This window comes from Dysidea avara, chromosome 10 (genome assembly GCF_963678975.1).
Source record: "Dysidea avara chromosome 10, odDysAvar1.4, whole genome shotgun sequence".
Classification (NCBI taxonomy): Eukaryota; Metazoa; Porifera; class Demospongiae; order Dictyoceratida; family Dysideidae; genus Dysidea; species Dysidea avara.
In genome coordinates this window covers 21,378,081-21,405,806 of record NC_089281.1, presented here as the reverse complement: position 1 = coordinate 21,405,806, position 27,726 = coordinate 21,378,081, and the positions used below count along the sequence as shown (strand labels likewise).

At 37.4% G+C, this 27,726-nt stretch overlaps 1 protein-coding gene across 3 annotated transcripts in view; it reads right to left on the bottom strand.

Annotated features, from left to right (window-relative positions):
• Positions 1–27,726, bottom strand: part of LOC136268424 (tyrosine-protein kinase receptor UFO-like) — a 59,313-nt gene that overhangs the window by 1,260 nt on the left and 30,327 nt on the right. Inside the window, exons 1-10 of one of the 3 annotated variants that reach the window (XM_066063763.1) lie at positions 23,032–23,102; positions 22,519–22,608; positions 6,754–7,079; positions 6,495–6,522; positions 6,019–6,440; positions 5,738–5,852; positions 2,636–2,766; positions 2,454–2,546; positions 1,782–1,859; positions 752–963 (exon numbers count right to left, since the gene is read on the bottom strand). The exons of 1 other annotated variant lie outside the window; for it this stretch is intronic. In XM_066063763.1, the coding sequence (XP_065919835.1) occupies positions 752–963; positions 1,782–1,859; positions 2,454–2,546; positions 2,636–2,766; positions 5,738–5,852; positions 6,019–6,440; positions 6,495–6,522; positions 6,754–7,079; positions 22,519–22,608; positions 23,032–23,054 (1,518 nt within the window). In that variant the 5' untranslated portion in view covers positions 23,055–23,102. Of the gene's footprint in view, positions 1–751; positions 964–1,781; positions 1,860–2,453; positions 2,547–2,635; positions 2,767–5,737; positions 5,853–6,018; positions 6,441–6,494; positions 6,523–6,753; positions 7,080–22,518; positions 22,609–23,031; positions 23,103–27,726 lie in introns of those variants that run through there. One more of the 3 variants, XM_066063764.1, reaches the window with a different exon arrangement.

The following is a 27,726-nucleotide window of genomic DNA, read 5'->3' as shown; positions in this document are numbered from 1 at the left end:
GGCAGGAGAAGACTATGAGAACTTCTTTCAACAATTTGGGGAAATGGAAGAACAGGGCATATAACTAAAATGCGAAAAAGTCAACTCAAAGTGTGAGTTGATCTGCTGGATGACTACAAAGTACCGGCAGTCTTTGTGGTCAAATTAGGTTTAAGTGTATATACTACTCGTCTGTCATGGCACCTCAAAAAATGGAGTGGCTCTTTTATAACCCAAGTGTAAACATGACTTATGAACATAACTATGAACAATTTAATGTAATTGAATGTAAGTGTGAACATAACTGGCATGAAGCCTTGCTGCCTGTACATCCCCTGGATCCATGCCTGCTACACCAGTAGTACAACTTAAACAAAATGTTAATATATGTAACTGTCTCAGGAAAAAACTACATGGTTTTTACAATAGTATTGAAGTTGCTGAAACTTGACAAGGCAGTAACTACACAGCTACACTCATGCATGCACTATTGATTCACAGCTTAGTCTGCTACTACACGGTTGGCTGCTTATTTCATATCTGAAGCACATCAAACCCTGTACTGTGCATAGGATTTGATGAGCTCCCGTTCATATAAGTCTGAAGATATATTGTTGCATATGTCATGAAAATTTGGTAACTATATCAATAAGGCTTGGTGAGTTACAATCAATCAAATGCTTTAAATTTCTACAAATGTATGAAGTTTTGCTGCATGAGATGGTAACATATGAAGTTGGCCCAGCCCTCTGTATATCACATAAGCACTTACCACCGGAAAATCATTCACTTCCAGCACTCCTCCCCTCTTAGTCTTGACAAATGATTTAACATCACCATTGTGCATAAACGGTAATATCATCAGTGGTAGGGCTTCTCTTTTAATGATACTAACACCAATAAGACCCAATACATTGGGATGATCAAGTTGTTTAGCTATAATACATTCTTTAATGAATTCTTCTGTCTTTGCAATTTCAGTTGCTATATTGAGAAAACACCAAAATTTAATAAAATTATTCATTTTAACTGGACAGATATACATAATATTATGTGTATATTGTATTTCTAATCACACACATATGCACGCACGCACACACGTACGCACGCACGCACGTACGCACACACGCACGCACACACGCACGCACGCACGCACACACGCACGCACGCACACACGCACGCACGCACTCACACACAAGTACAGATGGCCTATTACAACTGACTATACAATTTGTGCTACTTAGGAGCCAGCATAAGTCTTTAATTCATAGTCGCTATGTTTTAAACATTGCATCATCTATTCCTTCATTTTAAAGCATTCAGCTGAGTGGAGCCCATTCTACCCACCACTTCTACCCTCAAATTCATTCAGAGATTTGTGATAATGATACGCTCTTGAAAATTGTTTTAAAATGGCAAAAAAAAACATTAGTCCTAGTACCAACTATGTCCTAAAAGGCATTGAGCTGATGCATCTTTATAAAAAAATCATACACATAATTGGTAGCTACCTTTGTATTGAACTGTAATGTACTTATCTTTAAATTAAATGTGCATAATTTAGAATACAGTGAAACTTGTATATTAAAGACACCTCAGGGCTGACCAAAAGTGTCCTGATTATCAAGGTGTCCTCATTTTCCAGGTCTGTTTAACATGTTAGGAGATACATTGGGGCCATTGTTAAGTGTCCAGATTATGCAGGTGTCCTTATTTTCAAGTGTCCTGATTAACAGGTTCCACTGTATCTTTCATAGATCTAGTCAGATACATTATGTTTGTGCAAATCTGTGCTGTACTACCTCTCAGTGTTTTAATAGCAACTTCAATTGTTTCCCCGTCTTTGGTGTACACTCCTTTGTATACTTTACCAAATGCACCTGTATAAGTAGCATAATATGTACATATGAAACAGTCTTGTATTGCAACTATGACTGCTTGACTGCATGCACAGCCAAACATGGCAACTGGTATTGGGTACAAATATCTGCATACCCTTTCGATACTTGTAAAAGGAATGTGGTCTGATTTGCAGAATTTGTGCATTAGGTAACATTTAAGAAAGTCATATATTGTGCAGCTTCAGGACCATGAGCTGTAAGGGAGTGACATGGGTCAGGTGATTCAGGTCTATCATACATCTCCACAGACCATAAATGTTTCAATGATTACATAGCAGGTACGGAACCAATTATACCTATCCAATTCAGACAGCTTATAGCTTAGTACATGAAGTGCACTACTGAACTGAAAATTGAGCACTATAGAGACACTGAGACCATAGCAGTTAGCAACGTAGCAGTATAGCTTGAAAGCAAAAAAATTATTAAAAATAGTATATATAGTACATATACACCTTCTTATATATTCATCATAACTAAATTACACAGTCATAAGCAACATGCTATAAAACTTGAAATTTAGAAATTTCTTTTAGTTTCTAAATAACCAACATAGTACGACAATAAAGCTACCTTCACCAATCGGTTCCTGCATAGTTAAGTTGTCAGAATCAACCACATGTCCTGCAAGGCCTCGCTCAAATTCTCCAAATATTGTATCAGTAACTGTCATTGAAATACACACAATGAATATATTCGTTACAACTATAGTTAATGTATAAATTTAATGAGAATTTCTACACATAGTGACTCACAAAATGAAGAGAATCGTTTCCTGCCATGTTTGTTGGAACTCGACACTGACTCAAACTTCTGGTACTCACATGTGAATGTCTTATCATCATAGCCCGGATTGGTCACCATACGATTCAACACTATAACAAGTCTACATACAGGCAGAAGTAAATTCTTAGATTAATAACTTTATCATACACAGTAGCTAACTATGTTGACCAGCCAAAAAAATGTTAGCATTAAAAATAATTTAACTATTGATTTAGGCATGACACATTTTCCAACATTGGCACAGGTACCGTATTATGTGGGATGGGCATTCATTCCTTCAATCAACTTTTCATGCACCCAATGCAGCTACTAAATGAAACAGACAGACATTTATGCATTTCCTTGAGTTTATACTACCAAGAGTTCATAATATATATACTAAGGAGAGTATCCTACTCTCATATACCCCTGTAGAAAGGCGTATCGTGAAGTTATGACGTAACGACAAGATATTGTGGTTTGTGACGTACAGGAAGCCGTAAAAGTGCAAGAATCGTTAGCACCGTTTCACACTTTCGACGCTCAGGATAGCCGTATTCGCGAATGGCCTAGTAAGAAACGCCTACGAAGCGGTCTTAACCCATGAAGGAACGATTGTAGTTGGGTGAGAAACGCTTAGAGCTGGAGTTAATTTGGTTGCTAGCGACGTTGGTAGGCACGCTTCAATCATAGATAATAGAGTAAAGGGATAGGAAACGCAAGCGATTTCCGGTTTGATTTCCGTTACGCGTGACTTGAAAGGACAAGACAGTTTTGTGCTCAAGCATGAGAATTAGTGTTCTAAGCAGCGTAAATAGTAATCCAACAGACTACAGCAAGTATTTAGGCCTACGTGAGAGATTTTGGCGAGAGAATTCAGACCGTAGATTTTGTAACAAAGCGTATCGCATTAACCGTGATTGTTACACGCTGTCACACTTTCGCTCATAGTACCTTCATGCCTCGTCCATACCGCTTCTTTTATAGCTGGTTCCACTTTCGAATCTTGTGGTAAGCTAGGCGTGTCACCAACACAGTCTTTTACCATTGCGTTGTACTGCAAGGTGGTTTAAACTTTTGGTTAAAAATGGAAGATACTTAGTCGTTTCTTCAAGCAACGGTTCCTGTTTTGCTCCGATATTTCCTCTGGTTCTCTCTGTTAAATGGTAAGGAATAGGTTTATCACAGTTAAAAGGATAGAATATATTTACGAAGAAAGTAAAGTGGTTTAAAGTAATTTTTGGGCCGTTTTTTTCACTTTCAATCTCCTTTAATTTTGCGTATAACTTCCTTGAGGGTTGGTACCATCCTATTTCCCTCGATTACTTACTTGAGTTCACTGTAGCGAAGTTTCACAGTCGTTGGTTACAAAATTCTGTCGTTACAACAATTTGTTTCTCTTTGATACAAGCGCAGCAAGCGTAACGAGTATGTTCGTGACGTGCTACACGGAATTCCAATAGAAATGTACGTATTTTGTGACGTCACGTTATTGCGTTTCCTATCCCTTTTAAGTACTCTATTATCTATGCTTCAATCGATACCATGTTCAACTAATGACATCATTAATTATACAAAGAAAAACGGGCGAACTCAGAAGTGTTACGTCATAACTTCACGGATACGCCTTTCTACAGGGGTATATGAGAATAGGATACTCTCCTTAGTATATATATTATGAACTCTTGATACTACCAAGTTACACCTTTCATGCTGCATATTTCACAGTTAAACTAAAACAGAAGGTTGGGATCATAGTATACTCTTTGGAATTTATGTCACTCCACAGAATTGCCACAAAAGGGTTTAACATATATTATACGTGTTTTTGAAATATTTTATTTATATTAAAGTACATAGCAATCATATAACAAGATTTAACTGTTATTTCATATTACCACCAGTTTACTATGCTACTGCTTAAGAGCATCCTCCTACCCCTTAATTGCACATTACCACCATGTTGTGCATTTCATTGGTAACAGGAAAAGACTTTCAGGTTATTTCTGTTCCATTAAATGGGATTTTCAAGGGGTTGTTGATTATGTTTTGCTAATAATATTTATTCAACTATATACCGTGGAAGTTCAATCATAGTTCACAACCTACACTATAGTGGAACCACTTTTGTGAGGCAGGCTGGCAACATAAGGTTACTTGTTGGAAAAGAAATGACCCTGATGAGTTTCTCTTGCTACCAACTTGACATATATCAGTAAGATACAAGTGGACATTCAGCAATACTCTACCAGTAAATGTTGGTGGTCGCTAACTAAGAGCTTGATAGGATCTGGTTCTAGCAGCAGATCCATCACATCAACTTGCTGAGTACTATCCCAACCGAATGATTCAGTGCCAATTCCTACACTTAAAGACTGTCATCATTCGCTGCTCTCTTAATTCTGAATTAAAGTTCCTCATGTGAAGTGCATTTTATTCTCTCTCTCTTTCTCTCTGGATGTCAATAAATCTGTTGGTGATGACAATATGAGTCCATGTATTCTGAAACCATGTACTTCTGCGCTTTGTCGAATTTCATCTGCTCTTTTCCAAATTACTACTATATTTCCTAACTCTTGGAAGATAAGTAGAGCAACCACAGTATTCAAGAAGGGGGCTTGTTCTGATCCAACCCATTGCTGTACACAAAACACGCACTCTCTAGGGATCTGAGGGATCCTCCTCCCCCCACAGATTGAAATTTTTTAGCCTCAATTCTGAGGGTTTTTTAATGTGCTGCTAACTGTTCTATGATCTGCATTTGTAAACAATAATCTTCTCTAATAGAACAGTCAGTTATTATATTCATATAGAATAACCGCATGACTGTTCTATTAGAGTAGATTATTGTTTACAAATAAAGATCAAAGTCACAGGAGGACTCCAGCCCTCCTTGTGCACCCAGGTTGATGCCATGCACTACCTCCAGGTTTCATGCAAGGTTTGTATATTGAATACAAAACTAAAGCTAACAATTACACTAAGACTAAATGTTTTATACTACAATAGAATGGAGAAGAACCAGAGTGTGATAAAGCGAAGACTTCTGAATTACCGAACATGTGCATCAACTAAATTAATATAGCTCTTACTCTTTTTTCTTCTTTTCTCTTATTCTCCATATACATGTCAGAAAGACAATCCCAATCAGTACCAGTATACATGAAGCTAGTGTTACACCAATGATAAGTGCTTTGCTACTCCTCTCTATTTGAGACACAAAATATGTGTGTAATAAAATATGTGTGAGATAGATATCATGGATAACAGAGAGCAATAATCATGTACTATGGTGAATTGAATGTATACAACTCCAAACACGAGTTATAATCATACACAGACTATCAAAAGTTTGAAAAATAATATGAATTACCTTGTGTTACTTCAGGTGATGAGACAGGCAAAGATGAACAATTTGTTGAAAAGAAAGAACTATCAAAACCAGTGTAATAGCTGTTAGAATCATAACAGTCAAATGCTGTAAATCGCTTTATAAGAATGATGTCATCATTTATTAAATCAATCAGAGTCCTGCATTGTCGGATATCATCTAAGAAGGATTTACAAGAGTCATTACATACTGGCAGCAGTTTAAAGGCTTCACAAGGTGGAAATTGGTAAAAACAAATGGCTAAATCTAATGATTTATTGCAAAATGTATTTGATGATTGCATTCTTGGTGTGACATTTCTCAGAGCTTCAACAATATCAACATTAGAAAGAGCAACTTTCACTGCATAATTCATGATGTTGAAATCGACAGCACAGGAATGATCTTTTGGAACTGGTAAACATCTAGAGGGTAAAATAATGTTACAAAGATTCATATTGCTTGTATATATTACTTACTGTAAATTATCTTCGCTGCTTGGTATAGCTGTGATGGAAATCAATACGATTAATGATAAGTTGATAACAGTAACTATATATGAACTAAGTACATGCTGTGTAGAGGGATTGGAAAAACAAGTTACTTATTAGAGTACGGTGCTAAAGGAGTACTGAATATGAAGCTAAACATGAGATTTTAGATCCTAAATTTCTTTATAGCTAAAATGTTTATTACAATATGGTGATTCAAGGATCACATAAGTTTTAACCACATCACCTTGGTACTTACTAGTCAAATTATTACAATGACTATTATTAACACCAATAAGTTCTGGTGGTAAGATGCAGTTAGACTGTAACAGTTCTTCTACAGATATGTTAAAAAACACGTTGTTAGTCAATGAACTCAATGCCCTTCGCATGTGTTCCACACAAATTCCACTTATCAAATATTCAGAACATGACTTGTTGCAAATGGGAAGTGCTAGATTATTTTCACATGGAGGTAACAAATAATTACAAAGGAACTCCAACACTCTGTCTCTACAGAAACTTTCACCACAGTCTGTTGGCTGATTGTCATTCAACATTCGGCACAAATCACTAAAAAATGAAAATATGCATGTACAGATACAACAAGCAACAATGTGAATTTTGGTTCTTTAAACCCATATGACATATTTAAATAACATATAACTCATATGACTATATATATGTCGTTAAAGGCGCACACAGTACACAATGCATGGCTATATATGGTGTTTCTAGTAGCTAATGTACACATGATGTGACTGAATGTTAAGAAGGTTAAGTGTAAATAATAGTAACCAAACTGGTGAATCTGTGCAATGTGTGTCAGAAGTGACGAAGCTGTCCATAAAAGAGGTTGGCAATGCAGTGGAGTTTGAAACACACAACAGACATGGGTGCCATTCTTGGAATCAGAAGGTCAGAAAAAAGCTTTAGATTATACTGAGAAGCTTTCCTTTAGAGGAGATTTTAGACTATTTTACTGTGCTGTTAGTCTTGTAGGTATTGTAACAACCAGCTATTACAGGTTTGAAAAGGTATAAAATGAAACTATTCTATTCCAGCATTTGGTTGCTCTATTAGAGCATCTTGGTCTGTTGTTACAAGATAGAAGTGGCATCCACTGCCTATAATGTGTACAGCTTTATTTTTTTCTTCATTGATGATGCCATCATCAAAATACCTCATTGAAGCTGCCAACACTACACAGTTGTCAATTGTTATTTGTTTTTAGAGCTGAAGAATTCTAGGTAGTGTGGTACCAGTAGGGATGGGTGGACAGCATTTCAGGATTATGTCTCTGTAATGGACACTTTAGTGTTTTGCTGCAATAAATGGTATGTATATGTATAGAATATATATAAGATCAATTTAACTTGTTTTTTTCTGTCTTATACATATGGGAAGCACTAGATCATTTTCACAATAAAGGTATACATCATTACAAAGAATTTCCAGATTTCCAGCACTCTAGATCAGTGTGTTTCTACATATTGAAGCTCCCATTGCAATCTGTCTCTCAAAAGTTTACCTAAATTACTACAAATGAAATAATTATAATTTCTTTAATTTTAGTTTGGACCATACCTATGTGCTTCTGGTTCTATATGTAACAGTAAATAATGTATAATGTATCCATGCAAAAATAGCCAAGCTGTACAAAAGGATGTGGCCTTCAAAAACCTGAGTAAAAAAAGTTGGGTAATCAAAGGTGACTACCACTCCAATAATGTTAATAAATATGAATAATGCACAGGCCATTATTTAAATTTATTAGCATTAACATTATTGGAGTCATTTCCTTTGATTTTACAACTTTTTTCACCTGGGCTTACAGGCCACACCTTTTTTACAGCTTGGCTGTTTTTTTTTTTTGCATGGATTTCACTTCTTTTGTGTTTTAAATAACCAGTCATATACTGACTTTAGGGCCCAATTTCCTCTTATCTTAAGATACAATGGAGGACTTCTATGTGTAATTGAGATTTTTCCATTAGAAATTTGCTTGACCTCCATACCTGTCTCCACTGTTGTAAGCTGATCAGCTCACTTGATTTCTTACAAATGAAAATTAAAATATACTCAATAGCAGTTATGAGAGATTATTGCTAGGAATTGTAAAGGGTGGCTGGATATGTTTAATTTTATGTCGAGTTTTATGCAATTTGTATACTGTAATTTTTATACCCACAGTACACACCTTTACTATGCGATTCACAAGTCATTTTCCTATACTTTTAAAAAATTCTTGGTGACTGTTCTATTAAACTATTTTGACAATTTTACACCAGGTTGGTTTGTCACTGTAGTTTGCTTTACACCACTTGGATAATCTATATACAGAACAAATTTTAAGTTATAAGTGGTTTATCGGTTTATCCTGTGACAAAATAATAGGAGTACTCCTGAAATAGATTACCCTTGATGGAATAAACATTTTCTCCCATGTTGTACCTGCATTATTCTTGTTCTGGACTTGGATGAGTCTAGTCCATCTTCGTAATGGCTAACAGTTTTTGATTCTGGTTCTTAATAAGATTATTTAATGCAAATAATCATCCATAACTTTGTGAACATTTATCAGATTTGCATCAAAGGTCCATGGATTAGTCTTAATACATCCTTAAAGTATAGGGCGATCTTGCTCAAATTTGGTATGTGAGATGCCAAAGAAGAATATTATCATTATCATCATTGCAGCCATTTCTTAGCTGTTATACCTTTGATTTCACAGCTTTTTTCACCCAGGATTTTGAAGGGTGCACCCTTTCCACAGCTTTGCTGTTTTTGTGCTGATTTCATTTCTTTTTGTACTCAGTATATGGCCCCAAATCCAGCTATAGGTTGGTTTTGGGGTTTGTGTTACCCACATTTCTTGAAGACAGAATTATCAAGACACACGATAGTGTGTCGTGCGGCCCAAGAATCCGGCGCGCCACACCGTGAGTATATTGACAGGAAGAACGAAAACGTCATTTTCACACCTTTGTATCTCGGTGATCACTTATCTGATTCGAACCAAATTTGCTACACAGTTGCCCGCCAGCCAAGGGAGTCTACATTCCAAATTTGAAGGAAATCGCTCTAGCCATTTCCGAGATACGAGCTGCCAAAGTTTCGTGTTTTTTTCTTCGTTTTTTTTTTCTTCTTCGTCTTTTCGCACACTTGCAAAAATTGCTATAACAAGCAAACGCGTACTCCGATCGCCTTGAAATTTGGCACACAGAAAGGGAGTTCAAAGGCGAATCCTAGCATCAAATTTGGTACAAATCCGATGAATGGTTCAGGAGTTATGACCGATTATTCGCGTAAAACAAGATCGATTTGTTGTCACGCCTACAGGGTAAACCGCTTCATGGAATGAGTTGAAAATTGCTATGTAGATGAAGTAACCATCGTAGGAGTGCCTTTTGGTGGTTTGAAAGGAATCGAGATAAAGACCACGGAGATATGACACAAAACCCAACCTGTGTCACAATTACGCGATCGATTTTTATGAATAAAAAAGTATTAGTTTTCACGCCTACTAGGCAAACCGCTCAGAGCAATGAGCTGAAAATCGGTGTATAGCTGGAATAATCTTCATAGAAAGTCCTTGCAGTAGTACAGAAGAATCGGATTACAAACCACTGAGTTATGATTCGAAAGCCAACTCCGTGTAGCAAATGCGAGATCGAGATACTCTAATAGAACAGTCACCCTAATAGAGCATTCGGCTAATTTATTTACTCCATTATAGAATTTTATTACATCACAAGTTATTCTATAAGGAGTTCAGCTGCAAACAGTTAATCTTATAGACAGTTCAGCAAGAAGACAGTCACCATGTGGAGAGTTAAGCAAATATATCACTATAGAGATTCAGAACATTACAAGTCACACTGAAGAAAGTTCAGCTATAAACAAGTCATGCACTGTGTAGAGAATTCAGCTACAATTAAGTCACTCTCTAGAGAATTCAGTTACACAGAATTCAGCTACACACAAGTCACTGTGGAGAGAATTCAGCTACAAACAAATTACCCTTTAGAGTGATCAGCTACAAACAAAACACTTTGCAGGGTGTTCAGCTGCAACAAATCAACCTTTAGAGTAATCAGCAATGAACAAATCAACACAAATCTACCTGTAGAGAGATCAGCTAGAAACAAATCACCCTGAAGAGAGTTCAGCTACAAAAAATCACCCTGTAGAGACATCAGCTAGAAACTAGACACAATGTAAGGAGTTCAGCTACAAGCAATCACCCTGTAGAGAGTTCAGCTAAAACAAATCAACCTACAGAGAGATCAGCTACAAACAAATCACCTTATAGAGAGTTCAGCTACAAACAGATTACCTGTAGAGAGATCGGCTTCAAACAAATCAACCTGCAGAGAGATCAGCTACACACAATATCAACTTGTAGAGAGATCAGCTACAAACAAATCACCCTGTAGAGAGATCAGCTAGAAACTACACACAATGTAAGGAGTTCAGCTACAAACAAATCACCCTGTAGAGAGATCAGCTACAAACTAGACACAAAGTAAGGAGTTCAGCTACAAGTAAATTACCCTGTAGAGAGTTCATCTACAAACAAATCAACCTGTAGAGCAATCATCTAGAAACAAATCACCCTGAAGAGAGGTCAGTTACAAAAAATCACCCTGTAGAGAGATCGGTTAGAAACAAATCACCCTGAAGAGAGGTCAGCTACAAAAAAATCACCCTGTAGAGAGATCAGCTAGATACAAATCACCCTGAAGAGAGGTCAGCTACAAACAAAACACTTTGCAGAGAATTCAGCTACAAACAAATCAGCTTGTAGAGAGATCAGTTACACACAAATCAACCTGTAGAGAGATAAGCTAGAAACAAATCACCCTGTAGAGAGTAGCTACAAGCAAAACACCCTGTAGAGAGTTCAGCAACAAAGAAACCACCATGTAGAGAGTTCAGCTGCAAACAAATCACCTTATAGAGAGTTCAGCTACAAAAAAATCACCCTGTAGAGAGATCAGCTAGAAACTAGACACAATGTAAGGAGTTCAGCTACAAGCAAATCATCCTTTAGTGAGTTCAGCTACAAACAAATCAACCTGCAGTGAGATCACCTACAAAAAAGCACCTTGTACAGAGTTCAGCTACAAACAAATTACCCTGTAGAGAGATCGGCTACAAACAAATCAACCAGTAGAAAGATCAGCTACACACAAATCAACTTGTAGAGAGATCAGCTACAAACAAATCACCCTGTAGAGAGATCAGCTAGAAACTAGTCACAATGTAAGGAGTTCAGCTACAAGTAAATCACCCTGTAGAGAGTTCAGCTAAAACAAATCAACCTGCAGAGAGATCAGCTACAAATAAATCACTTTACAGACAGTTCAGCTACAAACAAATTACCTTGTAGAGAGATCGGCTGCAAATTAATCAACCTGCAGAGAGATCAGCTACACACAAATCAACTTGTAGAGAGATCAGCTACAAACAAATCACCCTGTAGAGAGATCAGCTAGAAACTAGATACAATGCAAGTTCAGCTACAAGCAAAATCACCCTTTAGTGAGTTCAGTTACAAACAAATCAACCTGCAGTGAGATCACCCACAAAAACGCACTTGTACAGAATTCAGTTACAAATAAATCACCCTGTAGAGAGATCAGGTAGAAGAATTCACCTTGTAGAGAGTTCAGCAACAAAGAAACCACCATGTAGAGAGTTCAGCTGCAAACAAATCACCCGGTAGAAAGATCAGCTAGAAGAAGTTACCTTGTAGAGAGTTCAGTTACAAAGAAACCATCGTATAGAGAGTTCAGCTACAAAGAAATTACCCCGTAGAGAGTTCAGCTAGAAGAAGTCACCTTGTAAAGAGTTCAGCTACAAAGAAACCATCATGTACAGAGTTCAGCTACAAAGAAACCACCTGTACAGAATTCAACTACAAACAAATTACCCTGTATAGAGATCAGCTAGAAGAAGTTACCTTGTAGATAGTTCAGCTACAACAATTCACCCTGTAGAAAGATCAGCTAGAAGAAGTCACCTTGTAGAGTGTTCAGTTACAAAGAAACCATCATGTAGAGAGTTCAGCTGCAAACAAATCACTCTGTAGAGAGTTCAGCTACAAAGAAACCGCCATGTAGAGAGTTCAGCCTCATACAAACCACCTAGTAGAGAATTCAACTACAACAAATCACCCTGTAGAGAAGAAGTTACCTTGTAGAGAGTTCGGCTACAAAGAAACCATCATGTAGGGAGTTCAGCTACAAGAAACCACCATGTAGAGAGTTTAGCTGCAAACAAATCACCTGTAGAGAGTTCAGCTAGAAACAAATCACACCGTAGAGAGATCAGCTGGACGAAGTCACCTTGTAGAGAGTTCAGCTACAAAGAAACCATCATGTAGAGAGTTCAGCTGCAAACAAATAACCCTGCAGAGAGTTCAGCTACAAAAAAATCACCCTGTAGAGAGTTCAGCTAGACGAAGTCACCTTATAGAGAGTTCAGCTACAAAGAAACCATCATGTAGAGAGCTCGGCTACAAAGACACCACCATGTAGAGAGTTTAGCTGCAAACAAATCACTTGTAGAGAGTTCAGCTAGAAACAAAATACCCTGTAGAGAGACCAGCTAGAAGAGGTTACCTTGTAGAGAGTTCAGCTACAAAGAAACCATCCTGTATATAGTTCAGCTACATTTCAAGTCACCCAGTAGAGAGATCAGCTGCAAAAAAATATCCTGTGGGGAATAATGGGCATGTAATAAATATATGTATATAATTTGTATAATTACTAATAAAATCAAAAATAATTGAAGTACTAAAATTCTTCTTAAGTTCTTTTCTTCTTCCTGTAGTAAAGAAAAAAACACATGGGTTAAAAAAGCCCCAAAGCCAGCCATAGGCCGGCTTTGCAGTATACAAATACAAAAAGAAGTGATATCTAATCAAAAACAGCCAAGCTGTAAAAAAAGGTGCGGCCCCATAAAGGCCATGGTGAAAAAAGATGTGAAATCCAAGGTGGCGGCAAGAAATGGCTGTGATGGTAGGTTAATGGTTACATTTTAATAACAACAATTCAGGTGAATTTGGTGCCAAGACCAAGCGGCACAAATTCACCTGAATTGCCGTTATTAAAATGTAACCATTAACCTACCACCATCACAGCCATTTCTTGGCCGCCACCTTGGATTTCACATCTTTTTTCACCATGGCCTTTTTGGGGGCCGCACCTTTTTTTACAGCTTAGCTGTTTTTGATTAGATATATAATTACATGAATATTTCTAATAGAGCACAGATTTTTGAGGACTTTTAATGGCGCATACATAGAATGTAGAACAATTTTCCCTCCTAATAAGTAGATTTAAACTAGAATTTCTATAAAGTAGATATTAAGTGAAGTGAACAGCCATGATAGCATTGGATCAGTGGATAAGGATGTGGGTGTTAAGTGTGGAGGTCCCGGGTTCAACCTATATTTTTTATTTATGGTAACTGCTCTATTAAAACTACAGTATCTTGACCCAAAAATTTTACATTTGTTTGCTTTTTCCTTTATAACTCTGTAGCTGTAACTACATTGTTTCTCAAACCATCAAAGGTACTGCTACAATGATCAGCCCATGTACGCAATATAATTCAAGTTATTCCGATATGCAGTTCATCCTGTAGCCATGACAAAAGTTCATTCTTTTTTTTTATATGAATAAATGTTCATAACACTGTGAATACTTATCAGATTCATAGCAAACTTAGTATGTAAATTCACCTTTATTTGTGCTAAAGTTCAAGGCAAGCAAGTTACACATAAGAAAATTGTATTTTCTTTTTCCTATCAATATACACATTGTGTGGCATGTTGACTTTTTTGGCTGTATGATACACCATCGTGTGTCTTGATGTTACACATCTAGAGTAAATGTTAAGGCTAAGTCACTCATGCCCTGGAAATAGCTTGTTTATGTAAAATTATGTTCTTGAGAAACACCCAAAAACAAACCTATTGTACATTCTTAAAACTGTTTCCAAATCAACATTATGGTCAATAGCTGACTGTTTTTTTAAAGAGTCGATTTGCAAAGTGTAAAGAGAATCTAATCAAAAACAGCCAAGCTGTAAAAAAAGGTGCGGCCCCCATAAAGGCCATGGTGAAAAAAGATGTGAAATCCAAGGTGGCGGCCAAGAAATGGCTGTGATGGTAGGTTAATGGTTACATTTTAATAACAACAATTCAGGTGAATTTGGTGCCAAGACCAAGCGGCACAAAATTCACCTGAATTGCCGTTATTAAAATGTAACCATTAACCTACCATCACAGCCATTTCTTGGCCGCCACCTTGGATTTCACATCTTTTTTCACCATGGCCTTTATGGGGGCCGCACCTTTTTTTACAGCTTGGCTGTTTTTGATTAGATATCACTTCTTTTTGTATTTGTATACTGCAAAGCCGGCCTATGGCTGGCTTTGGGGCTTTTTTAACCCATGTGTTTTTTTCTTTACTACAGGAAGAAGAAAAGAACTTAAGAAGAATTTTAGTACTTCAATTATTTTTGATTTTATTAGTAATTATACAAATTATATACATATATTTATTACATGCTCATTATTCCCCACAGGATTTTTTTTTTGCAGCTGATCTCTCTACTGGGTGACTTGAAATGTAGCTGAACTATATACAGGATGGTTTCTTTGTAGCTGAACTCTCTGTAACAGGTGATTTGTTTGCAGCTAAACTCTCTACATGGTGGTGTCTTTATAGCCGAACTCTCTACATGATGGTTTCTTTGTAGCTGAACTCTCTATAAGGTGACTTCGTCTAGCTGAACTCTCTACAGGGTGATTTTTTTGTAGCTGAACTCTCTGCAGGGTGATTTGTTTGCAGCTGAACTCTCTACATGATGGTTTCTTTGTAGCTTAACTCTCTACAAGGTGACTTCATCCAGTTGATCTCTCTACGGGGTGATTTGTTTCTAGCTGAACTCTCTACAGGTGAATTGTTTGCAGCTAAACTCTCTACATGGTGGTTTCTTTGTAGCTGAACTCTCTACAAGGTAACTTCTTCTCTACAGGGTGATTTGTTGTAGTTGAATTCTCTACTAGGTGGTTTGTATGAGGCTGAACTCTCTACATGGCGGTTTCTTTGTAGCTGAACTCTCTACAGAGTGATTTGTTTGCAGCTGAACTCTCTACATGATGGTTTCTTTGTAACTGAACACTCTACAAGGTGACTTCTTCTAGCATGATCTTTCTACAGGGTGAATTGTTGTAGCTGAACTATCTACAAGGTATCTTCTTCTAGCTGATCTCTATACAGGGTGATTTGTTTGTAGTTGAATTCTGTACAGGTGGTTTCTTTGTAGCTGAACTCTGTACATGATGGTTTCTTTGTAGCTAAACTCTTTACAAGGTGACTTCTTCAAGCTGAACTCTCTACGGGGTAATTTCTTTGTAGCTGAACTCTCTATATGACGGTTTCTTTGTAAATGAACTCTCTACAAGGTGAATTCTTCTACCTGATCTCTCTACAGGGTGATTTGTTTGTAACTGAACTCTGTACAAGTGCGTTTTTGTGGGTGATCTCACTGCAGGTTGATTTGTTTGTAGCTGAACTCACTAAAGGGTGATTTTGCTTGTAGCTGAACTCCTTGCATTGTATCTAGTTTCTAGCTGATCTCTCTACAGGGTGATTTGTTTGTAGCTGATCTCTCTACAAGTTGATTTGTGTGTAGCTGATCTCTCTGCAGGTTGATTAATTTGCAGCCGATCTCTCTACAAGGTAATTTGTTTGTAGCTGAACTGTCTGTAAAGTGATTTATTTGTAGCTGATCTCTCTGCAGGTTGATTTGTTTTAGCTGAACTCTCTACAGGGTGATTTACTTGTAGCTGAACTCCTTACATTGTGACTAGTTTCTAGCTGATCTCTCTACAGGGTGATTTGTTTGTAGCTGATCTCTCTACAAGTTGATTTGTGTGTAGCTGATCTCTCTGCAGGTTGATTAATTTGCAGCCGATCTCTCTACAAGGTAATTTGTTTGTAGCTGAACTGTCTGTAAAGTGATTTATTTGTAGCTGATCTCTCTGCAGGTTGATTTGTTTTAGCTGAACTCTCTACAGGGTGATTTACTTGTAGCTGAACTCCTTACATTGTGACTAGTTTCTAGCTGATCTCTCTACAGGGTGATTTGTTTGTAGCTGATCTCTCTACAAGTTGATTTGTGTGTAGCTGATCTTTCTACTGGTTGATTTGTTTGTAGCCGATCTCTCTACAGGGTAATTTGTTTGTAGCTGAACTCTGTACAAGGTGCTTTTTTGTAGGTGATCTCACTGCAGGTTGATTTGTTTGTAGCTGAACTCACTAAAGGGTGATTTGCTTGTAGCTGAACTCCTTACATTGTGTCCAGTTTCTAGTTGATCTCTCTACAGAGTGATTTGTTTGTAGCTGAACTCTCTATAAGGTGATTCATTTGTAGCTGAACTCCTTACATTGTGTGTAGTTTCTAGCTGATCTCTCTACAGGGTGATTTGTTTGTAATTGATCTCTCTACAAGTTGATTTGTGTGTAGCTGATCTCTCTGCAGGTTGATTTGTTTGTGGCCGATCTCTCTATAGGGTAATTTGTTTGTAGCTGAACTCTCTATAAGGTGATTTGTTTGTAGTTGATCTCTCTGTAGGTTGATTTGTTTTAGCTGAACTCTCTACAGGCTGATTTGTTTGTAGCCGATCTCTCTACAGGGTAATTTGTTTGTAGCTGAACTCTCTACAAGTTGATTTGTGTGTAGCTGATCTCTCTGCAGGTTGATTTGTTTGTAGCTGATCTCTCTACAGGGCAATTTGTTTGTAGCTGATCTCTCTACAGGGTGATTTTTTTGTAGCTGACCTCTCTTCAGGGTGATTTGTTTCTAGCTGATCTCTCTACAGGGTGATTTTTTGTAGCTGACCTCTCTTCAGGGTGATTTGTTTCTAGCTGATGGCTCTACAGGTTGATTTGTTTGTAGATGAACTCTCTACAGGGTAATTTGCTTGTAGCTGAACTCCTTACTTTGTGTCTAGTTTGTAGCTGATCTCTCTACAGGGTGATTTGTTTGTAGCTGAACTCCTTACATTGTGTGTAGTTTCTAGCTGATCTCTCTACAGGGTGATTTGTTTGTAGCTGATCTCTCTACAAGTTGATTTGTGTGTATATAGCTGATCTCTCTGCAGGTTGATTTGTTTGTAGCCGATCTCTCTACAGGTAATCTGTTTGTAGCTGAACTCTCTATAAGGTGATTTGTTTGTAGCTGATCTCTCGGCAGGTTGATTTGTTTTAGCTGAACTCTCTACAGGGTGATTGCTTGTAGCTGAACTCCTTACATTGTGTCTAGTTTCTAGCTGATGTCTCTACAGGGTGATTTTTTGTAGCTGAACTCTCTTCAGGGTGATTTGTTTCTAGCTGATCTCTCTACAGGTAGATTTGTGTTGATTTGTTCATTGCTGATCGCTCTAAAGGTAATTGATTTGTCGCAGTAGAACACCCTGCAAAGTGTTTTGTTTGTAGCTGATCACTCTAAAGGGTAATTTGTTTGTAGCTGAACTCTCTCCACAGTGACTTGTGTGTAACAGAATTCTGTGTAACTGAATTCTCTAGAGAGTGACTTAATTGTAGCTGAATTCTCTACACGGTGCATGACTTGTTTATAGCTGAACTTTCTTCAGTGTGACTTGTAATGTTCTGAATCTCTATAGTGGTATATTTGCTTAACTCTCCACATGGTGACTGTCTTCTTGCTGAACTGTCTATAAGATTAACTGTTTGCAGCTGAACTCCCTATAGAATAACTTGTGATGTAATAAAATTCTATAATGGAGTAAATAAATTAGCCGAATGCTCTATTAGGGTGACTGTTCTATTAGAGTATCTCGATCTCGCATTTGCTACACGGAGTTGGCTTTCGAATCATAACTCAGTGGTTTGTAATCCGATTCTTCTGTACTACTGCAAGGACTTTCTATGAAGATTATTCCAGCTATACACCGATTTTCAGCTCATTGCTCTGAGCGGTTTGCCTAGTAGGCGTGAAAACTAATACTTTTTTATTCATAAAAATCGATCGCGTAATTGTGACACAGGTTGGGTTTTGTGTCATATCTCCGTGGTCTTTATCTCGATTCCTTTCAAACCACCAAAAGGCACTCCTACGATGGTTACTCCATCTACATAGCAATTTTCAACTCATTCCATGAAGCGGTTTACCCTGTAGGCGTGACAACAAATCGATCTTGTTTTACGCGAATAATCGGTCATAACCCCTGAACCATTCATCGGATTTGTACCAAATTTGATGCTAGGATTCGCCTTTGGACTCCCTTTCTGTGTGCCAAATTTCAAGGCGATAGGAGTACGCGTTTGCTTGTTATAGCAATTTTTGCAAGTGTGCGAAAAGACGAAGAAGAAAAAAAAAAACGAAGAAAAAAAAACGAAACTTTGGCAGCTCGTATCTCGGAAATGGCTAGAGCGATTTCCTTCAAATTTGGAATGTAGACTTCCTTGGCTGGCGGGCAACTGTGTAGCAAATTTTGTTCGAATCAGATAAGTGATCACCGAGATACAAAGGTGTGAAAATGACGTTTTCGTTCTTCCTGTCAATATACTCACGGTGTGGCGCGCCGGCTTCTTGGGCCGCACGACACACCACCGTGTGTCTTGATATATCATGTTTTTGACATCGACCACTGTAATATTGGCTAGTGATTTTTATCTTTGGTATGCACATTACACATTGTAATTAAAAATCTTGAAAATTGTCCTCCCTATTTTGCTGGCATAATGCATAATGCTGTGTTAGCCTATTATGCTCAAATTTGGTGCAAGTCTAATGTCATGATATCATGATATTACATATATAATTATAATAAAAGCTGTGTGGCTGTGCACACACACACACACACACACACACACACACACACACACACACACACACACACACACACACACACACACACACACACACACACACACACACACTAATAAGCCTAGCAAAGCATAGCTGTGTGAAGCACACCCAGTGAACCAGCACTGGGATTCCTGTGCACTACTCAGGCACTTGAGTCTATATTGCAGGCATATCCTCCTAGGGTAGGACTAGTGGACTGTCCAGGTCTCATGGAGAGAGGTCATGGAACCTGAAGTTCCACAATGACCCCAACACCACAAAGTGAGACGAGGACAGTTATGGTGTTTGCTTCCCCAGTTGACACCAGGCCACCAGGTCCCCATTATACAGATGGAGCAATGTGAGTAAAACAAAAACAATAACACCAAATTGGCATTATCAGGCATCAAACCTGAACCTTTCGATTACCAGGCTGATGCTCTAGCCACTTGATTATATGCTGCCTCATACTGCACACACATACATACACACACACACACACACACACACACACACACACACACATGCATGCATGCATGCACACACACATGCATGCATGCATGCATGCACGCACGCACACACACACACACACACACACACACACACACACACACACACATGCACACACAGTGTTGGGCAAGTTACTTTGTAAAAGTAACTAGTTACATATTACATATTACTTGCAACAGAACTATTTAGTTACAGTTACATATTATCCATAAAATAAAGTAACTGTAATAATATTACATATTATATTACTTTGTGTCCACAGCCGTAAGCTGTCACATGTGAAACTACCACCTTATCACTTGACATGATCGCGTTGTTGGACAATGTGCAAATCTTGGTTATAAGTAAGAAGCTAGTGAATAAGCTTCATTCAGTAGGCCTCGTTACTTCGTTGTGGTTAGGCGTTACTCAGAGGATTACTAACGAGATCAGTAACTTCGTTACTTTTAGTAATAATATTACGTCATATTAGACTCGTTACAGTAATTATATTACTTAGGTAACGCGTTACGTTTGTAAGTAAAGTATCTTGCGTTATATTACCTGTTTTCATAGCGTATTTCGTTATATTACTTTGTTACCACAAAAGTAATAATATTACGTAATACGTTACATAAGTAACGCGCTACTCCCAACACTGCACACACATGCACACATGCACACACACACACACACACACACACACACACACACACACACACACACACACACACACACACACACACGCATGCATGCATGCACGTGTTATCCCCCAAGAATGGAACGTTCATCTAGTGGTACCAGTCTACAAATCAGCTGATCGATCATCCGTAAAGAATTACAGACCTATTTCCCTTCTATGTAACACATCAAAAGTTTTAGAAACTCTTATCTACAACAAAATCATTGATCATGTACTTAATAATGTTACTACCTGTCAGTTTGGATTCTTGCCTGGTAGGTCCACCACCCAACAACTTTTGCTATATTTGAACAATATTTTCAAAGCTACTTCCCAAGGTCACCAAATTGACTCTATTTATCTAGATTTTCGTAAGGCTTTTGATAGTGTATCCCACAGCAAGCTCTTAGTTAAACTATCAAATTATGGAATAACTGGAAACCTCTGGAACTGGTTTAATAACTACCTACGTAATCGCTTTCAACATGTTAAAGTCTGCAATGTTATTTCTGATCCATTGCCAGTATTATCTGGTGTTCCCCAGGGCAGCATCCTTGGCCCCCTGCTGTTTCTAATGTATATAAATGATCTAACACTAGCTACACAGTTTTCTAATCTATTTTTTTTTGCTGATGACACCAAGCTTTATAAAATAATTCTTCACCCCCCTGATCATACTGATTTACAACAGGATCTAGACCAGCTATATATCTGGAGCATCGACTCTGACTTATTTTTTGGCATCAGTAAATGTATCTACTTGAGTTTTAACAACAAGACACCTACTTCCTATTCACTTGATGGTAACACACTTCCTCGGCTGCACAGTCATCGTGATTTGGGTATACAAATTTCTGACAACCTCTCCTGGGAGAATCATTACAAACATATAACTTCCAAGGCTTATAGATATCTCGGCCTCCTAAGGCGTGCTTTTAGTAACTGTCACTCTGTTAAAGCCAAAAAATCTCTATACATAACTCTTGTTCGATCTCAGTTAACTTATTGCTCTCAGCTGTGGAATCCATACTTGATCAAGGACACTATTACCCTAGAAAAGATTCAGCGACAAGCAACTAAATTCATCCTTAAAGACTATGAATCTAGCTATCATACTCGTCTCCTCAAACTAGATCTATTGCCTTTAATGTATACACTGGATTTCTATGACATCATGTTTTTCATCAAAGCTCTAAAGCAGCCTTCCAACCATTTTAATATATATGATCATGTTTCTTTTAGCACTGCAAACACCAGATCATCCTCTAATAATAAACTCAACCATGTCTACACTTCTAACAATTACACCAGGAACTTCTATTTCAACAGAATATCAAGACTGTGGAATAAATTACCATCCATCGATCTAAGCCAGCCACTATCAGTCATTAAAGTCAACATCTACAAGTATCTACATCAACACTTCACACTTCATTTTTCAGCTGACAATCCTTGTACGTATCATTTTTGTTGCAGATGTAGTAATTGTTATAACGTAGGTTTATCTAGCAATTTCTCGGTACTTTAGTTTTGTAATTAAGTAAATTAAGTTTTAACTTTTTCGGGCTGCCAACACGGGTTGTTGGTTGACCCTCAATACATTTACTGTATTGTAAAGTATTAATAATAATAATAATAATATATAATAATAGTACACACATGTGATTGCCAGTTTTTCATTTCTTACTTAAATAGCAGGATATAAATAAACCCAAGCTCTATATGAATCAGCAATATTTAATTAAGTAAGAGAAAATATTTATGTATCTCTAACCTATATTGTTTTAATGACTGTGACTGCATTATTGGGACTCAACAAAACTGAAATGAATGAAAATGGAGAAATTGGGCAAGTAGCTAGTTAGCTATAAATATTGAATCAGTATAGCTCTATACTGGCTGTATGTATGATGTGAAATAAAGTATTGGCTATTAAATTTGACTTACTTTGAAGAATCTGAGGTACAAGGCAGACAAGGATAAATTATTGCCATCAGGATCAGCCAGCACATGACCATATAACGATGTTTGCCCATTCTGTAATGACAATATTACCATTGCAATTACAACACACTTGGCAACAGTTTACACATGCAAGCACATTGCACTAGCTACCACATCATCACTTTTCCATCACCAAGATCCATGACTTATAGTTCCCCTCTAATTATAATCAAAGGGGCGGCCGCGCCAGACTCGATTTGCATGGCATGGAAGCCCGCACCCTTTTCACGCTGATAAAGACGATGAAATCTACGGTTTATTAATCTGTTTCTCTCTTCTTGTAAATTACAAATTACAAGCACTAATTTCTCTGCCACGAAAGTACTTCCTTTGGCTTCGCTGGAGTCGTCGCCGACTGCATGACATTGATCGAGACACTGATACGTTTGTATTCTAAAGCTAAACCGATCGCCTTTAATGTTGTACAACTATAGTTTTGAAAACAACACAACTTACTGGAAAAGAAATTTTGTTTCCATCAATAACGAGGATGGGCGTACCCAGTAGTACGGTAGTCCTGTACCTACTTATCGCGCAGGTGCTTATACAAACGTATTCACACATCACTGGCCCTTGCACATCACAGAGCACAGTGCCTGTTCATTGAGTCCTGTATAAGTATGCGATTTTTGGTCTGTCAATTAGCTAGTAGAAATTGCCAACACTAACTATTCCTTTACCAGATTCAGCAACCATAATACACTGCATGCATGGTTTATATACATATGGTTTATGACGCTTAGCTACATTGCAGGCCTACATCCAAATAGCTACACACCTGTAAACCACATTTTATCAAAGGTTGGTCCATTGTTCCAACTTCATTATCCCGAACAAAAAGGATCCTGCAATTTCATTCAGTATCCTGCAAAAGTCTTGCAAGAAAAGCCAATTTTTTTTTTGTAGGATCTTGCAGATCTTTAACTTGGACCACATCCACTGACAGAGTGACCACTGTGAAACAACAGCTCACCAAAGATTATGATATGGAAATATATACAGTCATCACACAAGTAACCATGCATGCATATGCAATCACTGATACATATATAATACTCTAATAATATAGTATAGCTATATTAATTTTACAATACAGCAAGATTAATAATAGATCAATGAAACAATGAAAGAAAAAAGCAAAAAACACTTACTTAGTCCATACTTTCAACATGCTTAGCAACAGCTGCTGGCTAACTTCCTGCACTATAGCTATGAGAAAGTTGATCTGTCTTCTGGTAGATACTACCAACACTAATTTGTAACTATATAAACATCACAATCATGCACAAATACATTATATATAATTATTTCTGAATAGCATGAAGTCATGAAATATTTTGCAAATTGACTACAGCATGTTCATGCGGTTGAGCTATAATACTAATTTTTCCCCTTGTATTAAAGGTACATATGGCATGGTATAGAAAGAGCAACCACTGCTCAGTGTTACAACATACATTTGCAGCACCATGCTATGTATGCCATGGACATAGCTACTTATCCAGTTAGCCTCCTAGTATAAATGGAGGATCTGTGCAATGACTGTTCTATTAGATTATTCTATTAGAGTACCTTGATCCTTTAGATGTGCTTTAGGATTATATAGAGGGGGAGCAAAGTGCACTTACTTCTATGTCTGCCCCTGCATGTGCATATACTGTTTGGTCCAAAGGTGTCCAAATTAACTGTACTATATTGAAATTGGACTGCCCCTGGGAGATATAGCTAAAATAATCAACATTAGTTACTGCATTCTCTCCATATTACCATCCATTTGATAGACACATTTATCTGCAGCCAACTTATACCATTCATCCGGTATTATTATTATTTGTTAATTGGTATAAGGAAGACAAAGTCTTATAAAAACCAATCTCAAATACATCTAAATAAAATAAAATCAGCGGTCATATAAAAATACATCTAATTTAGTCTTAAAGATCAGTACATTAGGTGCAGATACAATTTCATGGGGTAAGGTGTTCCAATCATTGACGATTCTCTGTGAAAAACTATGACCTCTAATAGCAGTGTTGAAGCGATTTTTGTAAAGTTTGAGTCCATTAGATCGGGTGGGGTTGGTATTAACAGTAAAAAAATAGTCTTTGTCCACAGATACTAAATTGTTCAGGATTTTGTAAGTCATAATCAGATCCATTCTGGTTTGACGGTAAAGTAAGCTGGGTAGATTAAGTTTTTGCAGTCTTTCAGAGTATGTCAAATTATAGAAGGAGGGTATAAGTTTTGTGGCTCTTCTTTGAACTGCTTCTAATTTACGGATGTTTTTCATAAGATGAGGGTTCCATAAGATGATGTATTGGAGCAAAGCATTATTAGACTGGCCATAATTCTCCATTATAGCTATATATGCCGGCAATATTATAGTTCTAATCTCTATCATCACAAGCAATCCACCATACTGTGCTATGAAGTCTATCATCATCTGCCAAATGCATACTCTATTGGAACAGCCTAATAGAACACTTTTTATTGTAAGTAGATTCTTTTAAAACTATTGTGTCTTCAAGCATGACTCATAACTTCTGTGATGAAAATATTAAAGTTATTTTAGGTATAGGTATACACACTGAATAGTGAAATATAACATGATACACTTTGTAGCACTTAGTAACCTATAGCTATTGCAAAGCAAATAGTATTAATTTTCAAGTTGTATTAAAACTGACCTTGTTACATTGTATCAGTGCATCAGTGTAGAGTGCTTTATATAGTTTGTGATGGATGATTTCCTAAACTTTGGTTCAGGTGTCACTCAGGAAACAGATGATCCGGGTTCCCTTTTACCAGGCTATTTCATCTACCTGTCCCTGGGGTTTAAGTGGATTCTAACACTGCTTGTCTTGGATGGGTTTTAGTCACCATAAAAACCACAAGAAAATTACACAAGCCTCATAACATCTTTGTGGCTAATCTGATGGTTACTGGTATAATTGTATCATTCATTGCTACCTCCCTATGGTAGTTGGGCATATCACTGGTGTGGGAGATTTCATCAGCTGTAATGTATACCAATTTCTTTCGTCTCCAAGTGTTGCGGTTTTCTACACATTCTTGATGATACTAGTTGACAAGATGATAACCATAGTGTACCCCTACCATTACAGAAAGATGATGACACCTTGTGTTGTAGCATATACCATTACTGCTTTATGGGTTCTGACTGTTGATTTTGCCTCTCCTAAGCTTTTAAATCCTGGTGATTACACTAAAGTAGCAGAGTATGGTGTCTGCCTATCACATGGAGGATCTTTTGTTGGAACATTGCTTAGTTATACACTGCCTATGATAACATCATCACTTCTAGCAGTGATAATAGATGTCTGCATGTTTGGCCATCAAAGCATATAAAGTAAGCAAACAGATCGAAAAGGAAACCAGACTATCAGGAGCTACCAGCGATCAGCTTAAACAAAAGCAAGCTGCTATCAAGGGACACATGAAGCCAATGATAACACTACTTGTAGCTGTCCTTGGTAGTACACTTACTGGTGTGCTCTTTGTATACTTCTGTATTTTCCAGTAAGGAGACTGTTACATTCTACAAACAATTCACGGAACTAATTTTCAGTATGAATACTGGCTACATCATATTTCTTATGCAGCCATTCATCTATGGGCTGTATTTTAAGCAAACCCGTGAGCCAATGATCAAGCTACTGAAGAATTTCATTCCTAAATGCAAGTTTAATTCAGCAGTTGTAGCTCCACAAATGTAGAAGGCTATGGCAGTATAGTGGAAGATGAACAGAAACTCTGTATATTATCTTTTTTCTGCACACAATTTTATGCATTATATTTAAGCATATGTAATAATCATTTGGAGTATACGGATGGCTATGCTGAGATGTAGTTGTAGTTGTTTCTTTTTCTTATACTTAATCACAAAATATCATGTGCCTTTCTATTGTTTATTGGATGTCATTACTCTTAAGATACAAACTACGTATCTTGCCAGTTGGCGGCCAAGAAATGGCTGCAATGATGTTAACGCAAAAAAATTTTAATAATGGCTGTGTGCATTGTTAAAATTTATTAGCATTAACATCATTGCAGCCATTTCTTGCATGGCCGCCACCTTTGATTTCACAAGTTTATTCACCCAGGCTTTTTAAGGCTGCACCATTTTTCACAGCTTGGCTATTTTTGCGTGGATGTATAGCTACTGGAGGAATAATCACATTGGGATTATTATTTTGTATTCAAGAAGTGGCACTTTCTTATAAGAATGGACTTCAAGACTGAATTTCTTCAATACTTCCTTAGTAGTGTTTGGAATAGCACCCTATAATAATGGCAGTAGCAAAGTGGTACAGTAATGCATTTACATGTCCAGTAACTGAACTACATGCCAATGTGTAGCTATAACGTGGAAAATCAATTCACTATTGTTAGAAAACAAACTCAACTTTCTGGCCATCAAAGCAATGGAGGATAGAATACCAACTGCAGGTGTGACATAGCATTAAGATGCTCTAATTGCACTAACCTAGTGTGCTGATAGTAGCATAATTTGTTTAACACAGTGCCAAATGTGTAACTACTATGCTTAGGAAAGATATGCATATGCACCCATTTGAATGGCACCGTGGCATTATAGAAAAACTGTTACCACTTATATGCAAGACCATCAGTATGCCACAAAGGTGTGCAACCTGTTGGTGTATGAAGGGTAATTAGTGCCATAATATATCATTATTGAGGTAGCGGACTATGTGTAGGTGTGGTAGGCTGCATGCAGGTTGAATGGTGATGTTGCCTTGTTGTTATGAAATTAGGTGATACGCATAGTACACGTAGTTGTCATTATGGTATGTATAATTATAGACTATAATACCATTATCATGCAGCATTGCCATTATGACATATCAAGACACACGGTAGTGTGTCATGCGGCCAAGAAAGCCGGCAACCACACCGTGAGTATTTTCAAGACACACTGTGTGGCCAAGAAAGCCAGCGACCACACCATGAGTATATTTACAGGAAGAACGAAAACATCTTTTCATGCGTGCATAGCTCCATGGCCCTTTCTCCAAAGCACACCATTTTTGCATTATAGCTGTCCCCCAGGTGGGGTACACCACACAGCAAATTTGATTAAATTCACAACAGCCATTTGCGAGATATAAG